Source organism: Schistosoma mansoni, chromosome 7 (assembly GCF_000237925.1).
Source record: "Schistosoma mansoni strain Puerto Rico chromosome 7, complete genome".
NCBI classification, from domain to species: Eukaryota; Metazoa; Platyhelminthes; class Trematoda; order Strigeidida; family Schistosomatidae; genus Schistosoma; species Schistosoma mansoni.
Genome location: NC_031501.1, coordinates 5,088,218 through 5,095,133, shown reverse-complemented (window position 1 = coordinate 5,095,133; position 6,916 = coordinate 5,088,218). Strand labels below are relative to the sequence as shown.

Here is a 6,916-nt window from a genome sequence, read left to right as displayed (position 1 = left end):
ATCAACGCAGAACAAACTATGGGGAGGCAAAGTGTGAGCGGTGTAGAGGATGTGATCAAGAAACAAAATAAGGTAAATGATTGGCTCACGGTTACACCCAGGAAAAGAAATGCAAGAAAACAGAATGTGACATCTGCGTTTGACATCAAATAGGAATCGGATTGCAGGGAAGAGACGATTTATAAGTCTGCTTCTTAATTAACAACCGACAATTAAGGATGTGTTACTTTTCTTGGATGAAGTTAAATAAACTCTTTGGCCTTAATGATTAGTCTTTTTTCTAGAGTGTGATCAATTTTCTATCCGTATTCCAGAAAATTTATCTGGCATATATCGTAATGTCGTCCAATGTTGGTCTCATCAGTCGTCAATGCAGACGTACGTGCGATCGTTACCAGTTTTTCGACCAAAAAATAGCCGTGGAAAAGTTAACTGGCTTGGTTTTAGTTGGTGAGACGTTCAGCAACCATCGTTCTGAAAATACAGGTAAACTGATACAATCATATTGACACGTTACAGATACGAAAGCAACAAATCCTCCAACAAAATATTACATTTCGTCCCTTCAGAAGTTTCATTGTAATATATGTCAGTTGAAAATGGAGAATGCAGTAGATATGGTATCTTTCACAAAAAATCTTCTATGCTAATGATTGTTTTTTCACTCCAGCGGGAACACTTCAAAAGTGAATGGCATATCTGCAATATAAACCGTTCCTTACGTGGTTATTGTCCACTAAATTTTGATTTATTCGAAACTTTAAGACAAGAGAAAATAGAAAATGTTTCCGATAAAAATACCGTCGATCAAGTTGGAATGAGTCCAAGTAATTCACTATCATCAACTATAGAGTCAAATATTGACAACAATAACTGTGATAATGGCACATCATCTAACACAGTTACTAATTCGTCACTTACTGCATCGTCACATAAGCAGATGTTATTTTTCCGAAATTATAATTCAGAAATAGTTGGAATAAATCGTTGTGTTTTATTTACTAGGAAGGTAAACAGTTTTCAGAATAATACTGATGTTAAATTTATTCGATATGGTATATGTATACTTATACATATTTTCAATACGTAGTTGCGCAGCGATTCAGAGGTTGACATTATAGCCATAAAACTAATTTATTTATTTAAACACATAAACATTGGTACGAGGAGGCACCAAATAGATATGCACCACATAAGTCATTCAATTTGTGCGAGGGCTGTGATACTGTCCGGGGGCCCAAACTAAAGCAGGTGGTCTTCTTAGAGAGCCATACCCCGAGCCTTTGACTTTAAGGTCTGATCTACAAGGCAGTGGAGCGACCTCAGGAGATTCATTCCCATGGTAGCCGGTGACCAACAGTAGGTTCGTACGCTATTTGCTCTCTCAGGAGCCTAGAGCCCATGTGCACCATTGGCTTGTAATTGGGGTTTTCCAACTGCCCTAGGTGTACCCTCCGTGTCCACCAACCCGGTAAGCGCCGGATATTCGTTTTTCGTCCTCTCAATTTTGTAAACAACACCCGTGGTGCGAGAAGGCAATGAGTAGGACTTCCCTATCGGTGGTTGTATTCACGTGGCCATGTGAGAGTATTTGGAGGGGAAGAGCTGACTGTCACCACTCTTGGCCGTACCAGGGCATTTTGGGGCAATAGAACCAATACTGATGGTAAGAAAAATTATGATAAAATCGCATCTATCAAAACAATATACTTTATTCTCTCATGTTTCTCGTAATGTAAATGCGTATAAATGAGATTTGTAGTAGTTCTGGTAATTTTAAATAGGCACCTACGTACATTTAGACACGGGTGTTGCTAAAGGGCCTAAGTGAGAGGGCAAGTTACTGCAATGTCGAAATGCAACACTCTGTCCATTTCTTTATTTACCAAATCTAGATAGAAACAAATCTTTACTACATGTTCGACATTTTTTCAGAAGTTTATCTTTCAATCTTATTAGTTACAGTATGACTGAATGCAACTCCCTTTATTAATGAAACTGTGGAGCAGGTCTAGTTATTGATATTAGATAACTTAAGCAGTTCACAGTATTTTAGCTTGATTTTGTGTCTTATTACTTTTAGACTATGCCTGTAACAATGGATGAGTTGCTAGCATCTGTTTCACGTGTTCGACAAAGTCGAAAATGGGCTATTCTTCTTTATTCTGGAGGTAAATTCGCTGGTGGTATTTTTGATGGGTAAGTTACCTTGAGGTTGGTTTTTTAAACAAAATTTGGGAGAATTTTATAAAGCTTCAGCTATATTTATTGTACTTCTGTAGTTTTGTATGTCGTTTATAAAAGTTATATCATGGTCTCAGTATCCCGTTTCCTTACAATGCTAGTAGTATACACACCAGTTACTATATTTTATAGGTAATCGGAGTGAGCAGCAATATTGAATGTTGTGTATATTATAAATTCCGTGATCTGTCTAAAACGTACTATTAACTGCAAATAAACAGGCTCACGAAGAAAGGAGGATGCCGTAGGGGGATGTGGAGGCAATGCATAGTAATTAAGATAACGCTCTCAATTATATGCGAAGCGATTGCTCTTCCGTACAAATACCACATCTGCCACAACTTAAATGAACATCTTGACGTTTGTACTTCACCGTATGTTTTCTACGAAGGTCCGTTGATTGTATAACGGGCTATGTATTGGAGATAGTATCTGTGTTACCGAGAATGCGTTCATTAGTTACAGAATTAACCATAAGAGTTGGAATGAGTTGGAAATGTATTTGATCAACATAGTGGTTGTGTTGTGAGGTCATTAATATCCAGCATGTGCACAATAGACATGTCATTGTTCTTCAATAGAATTTCTTTGGATGGCCAGAGATTATTTTCACGATGATAGTTAACTTCTGTAAACTCTAAACACTTCATATTCAAACGAATGGTCTTGCTTTTCGACAACGCTTCGGGAGTTACTCTTGTCTCAGAATGCCTAGTATTTCCATAATGCAGGAAAAATGTATCTACAACCCTCTCCAGTTCGTTGTGTTGCAGTACAAATGGAATTGATAGCAGTTTTCATAGTCTTGACAAAACTCTCTTCTTGACTGTTAAAACAGATATGTATGGGAGCAGTGTACAGATGTTTTCAGCTTATGCCGTTCGGTCAAGCGGTAACAGAAAATGCTTCACAATGCAAACAGTTACCAGTTACTAATGCTGTAGGCAACTTTTACAACTGGGTACTTTTCTCAATGCTTGAATTGTGAAATCAGAATTTGTTTCATCAGGTTTTAGAACCCGGGCATACTTACTGATGCCCGATCATAGTTCTATTCATTGATTTTAAGAGAGCATTCAAGTCTGTTGATCGAGAGGATTCTTATCCTTACTTGTAATTAAATAGCGTACTTAAGAAGCACATAAACTTTATGAAGGTTCTATTCAAACACTTTTAGTTGAATTACAAATCACATGATAATTACTACTGGAAAAATTGCTCTTGCTTCAACGCTTATTCAGATGAATCATATTCACAATCATTCGATAGCATTCGTTTTTATTTGTCATTTTTCTCCTATACTACGTCACTTATGTTTTCCCTTTTATTCCTATCTTGCGTATTATGCTTTTCAACTTAAATAACAGCTCGACTATGGTAGAAACCCTGTCCTATCTAGACGTTCTCAAGTCAATGACTGGTCGAAAGTTGAGTGCTACCGTCGATTACAAATACTGAAACAGTCTTTCTGAAAGCATGTATACCATTCAAACTGCCTTTCTTCAACATTCGCATACTAATGCAGATCGGACAACAGATAGAATTGACTAAGTCCTTGTAAAGTTTCAACATCGATATCTGTTATCTATCCGAGACCCGTATTCAAGACTCTGGTGAGGTTCTACAAATTCACTCTCCATCTGTCGCTCCGAGAAGCTTGTTTTACGTGCGTTTACCCGGGGACCCTGTGGCATCTTCGTCTGGTTTTTCTGGCGTTGGTGTCACACTAGGCTCTAGAGCTGAGACAGCACTAATCTACTGGTTCCCCATCAACAGTCGGTTATGTGCTGTTAGATTAGAAAGCTTCATCAAGGTGCAAAGAAATCGGTGTGACAAACAACGTCTTTTCATCATCTTCACCTACACCGGTAGATTACAGTCTGGATGCGATCAAGGATGAGTCTTATCACCAGTTAACTGTTATTCTTCAGAAAGTGCGTTCGACAATTATTTTAGTACTAGCCGGAGACTTGGATGCTTAAGTCGGGCGTCTAGGCACAGAAGAGAGTCGTTTAGTTGGTCGATGGGGACTTGTTGGTCGCAGGTAAGATAACGGTGGCTGTTTACTGCAACTGTGTGCAGACTACAATCTGTTTCTGGTTAGCACTAACTACTGGCACAGTCATCTCTGATGTGCTACCTGGCATCCTCTCTCTGCATTTCAAGCCCGGACTCAGATTGATCACATCGCGATCAGCTACGGTTGGTGTGGTTGTGTACAAGACTGCCGCTGAATTCAGGGCTAGCTACCGAAAAGTATAGATGGGCACTGGCTTCAGTTGCATGACATCATGAAGATGGTGAGTGAAGTCGCTTGTGGCTTCGCGAGACGTCCCGCTTATGAGCACTGGGTTTCTTCAGGCTCCTTACACTTCATTGAAGCACGTCAGTCTACCCTGGGTGACCTCGAGTTTGACCATAAACGAAGGTCGTTATGTAGTGAGATTGTGCAAAGCTTGAGTAAGGGCAGAGAACCTTGATTATCGTTTAGTGAACGAATACTCATATGGGGAAGGCCAATTTACTGTTTAGTGCAAAATTACAGATTGCTTTCATTAAATATGAAAACTATACATTAAACACTTTATTTGCACATCTTTCATCAATTGTCTTTTAAAAACTTCATCGTTCCTTCACTTCTGCTATTACACTTACTTTCTCTTTACATTCCTGTTCTCTTCAGTTTGATCGTCTGAACTTTCTGCTTCCAGGCATTCTAATTCTGATTGGTGTTACTTACTTACTGCTTGTGTCTGTCGGTATAAGTAGCATACATCACAGTCGGAGCGTGCTAGTGAGTTGGAAACAGCAGTTGCATCTGGCAACTACCGGTAGCTCTTTCGACTCACCCGAATCATTGGCGGCAAGAAGTTTAATGTGCGTGAAAAGATTTGTGAAGATGGCGGGATGTCAGTCAATGACACCTACCGACGTCCTGGACGATGGGCAGTTTTTCAAATAGCAGTTCAACTGGTCTGTTGTCCCGGTGACATCGATCAGACTATCCTTCCCTTCATGGCTGGTGACGACTGATCCACCTAACGAGACGGAAGTCCGCAAGGAACTCCGACTCCTGAAGCACCACAAATCACCAGGCCCAGATGACTTACTTCGAGCCCTTTTTAAGGATGGTGACAAATTTCTGGTTAGGGAACTGACTGATTTGTTTACAAAGTTCTGGTTATTAGAGAGTATCCCAACATCGTGGAATCAGTCGATAACTGTACCTATCTTTGAAAAGGGTTGACATTGTTTCTGCAAAAACTTCTCTATGATCGATTGCAGCCTCTCGTAAAACTGATCTTAATCGTCGTCATTGCTATCATTGATGGGTGCATAATATTGGGCAACATTCATTGTGATTCTTTCCTACTTTGGTTTGAAGGACGTTTTGGTGATCCCAGATCCATGAGATTTCCATCTTATAAATGTTCTTCATGCTTCTTTGGACAGCATCAGTACAACTCCCTTGGTGTGGGGAGCATTTTCTTCCTCAAGAACAGAGGGGAGCAGTATCTCTCTCGAATCTAATATTTTCTGTTCAGCTTGGGTTCAATGAGTTCCGAGAACCACCAAGTTGTATCTCCTCATTTCCATAGCCATTTGATTGCTCCTCATGGTCTCGCACGTTGTCCGAACGTTCCATATACCTATAGAAGTTGTTGCTCTGGTTGTTAGATGGGGTATCGGCCTTGTGACCTCCAAAGAACCCCGGCTTTCATCATGAAGCGTCATAATTCTTCTGAATGAATATCCTTGAACTTTTAGGGCAGAGTTTAAATAGTTTGAATGGTTTTCTTCTGGTTAATCTTTTTTGTAGCAAGGTTGTTTTCAACGAGATGGGGTTGCTGATCCCATGCCCAACCCTCCTCCTTTACTCGGGCTTGGGACCGACAGTAACTCTAGAAGAGCCACAGGTGGAGTTACAAGGGCATAATTATTTAACTGCCATTTACGAACGTTAAACGTGTATCAGCAGCTCACGGATTAAATGAAAGTTAACAATTAAGTCCCTATAAAATTGCCATAGGCCAAACACTTAAAGAATACATAGTAAAAATCTATGTAGTAAGCCACCTTTGAATAGCTTTTAAAGTTCTACCCTTTTGTGTATTCGTCCAAACTGAAAACATGGTTTTTATTTTACTTGGTTCAACCTATGTGACAAGGTTGAGGAGTTTGCTCTCAAGATTTTGTCATATGACCATGGCCTGATTGCTTCTGCCATGAAAGTTGGTGTCGTGCTAACCACAAGAATAAAGGCAACATTAATCAAATGAGTCTCTGGTAACAGTCCTTTATGTGCGATTAAATCAAAATGCTTCATCGAGGTGAAAAATACACTGTGGCGAATATTGTCTTTCTATAATCTCTGTTGACGCCTCAACAGATTGGAACTCGGACACAAATGAGACCGATTTCTACTATTACCTAAGTGGTATTTTCAAGAAAGTACAGTTGACAGATGTTTTAATCATAACTGGAGATTTGAATTTTCAGTCCGAGTGTCTACGCACAAAAGAGAGTCGTTTGAGTACCCAATGAGAACCCTATGGTTGCAGGTCAGTTAACGGTGACCAATTCCCCTAGCACATAGCAGAACACTACATATTTCTAGCCAGCACATTATTCCGATACAGTCGCCACCGAGGTGTTACTTGACGTCCTCTCT

The 6,916-nt window shown here is 39.8% G+C and overlaps 1 protein-coding gene across 1 annotated transcript in view; it reads left to right on the top strand.

Moving 5' to 3' along the window:
• Positions 1-332: 332 nt before the first annotated feature.
• The window catches only part of Smp_057430 (hypothetical protein), a gene marked incomplete at its 3' end in the record, with an annotated part of 29,652 nt that continues 23,068 nt past the window's right edge, over positions 333-6,916 (top strand). Inside the window, exons 1-4 of the mRNA XM_018798674.1 lie at positions 333-486; positions 520-620; positions 671-1,009; positions 2,084-2,199. Coding sequence (XP_018653593.1) covers positions 339-486; positions 520-620; positions 671-1,009; positions 2,084-2,199 — 704 coding nt within the window. The 5' untranslated portion in view covers positions 333-338. The remainder of the gene's footprint in view (positions 487-519; positions 621-670; positions 1,010-2,083; positions 2,200-6,916) is intronic.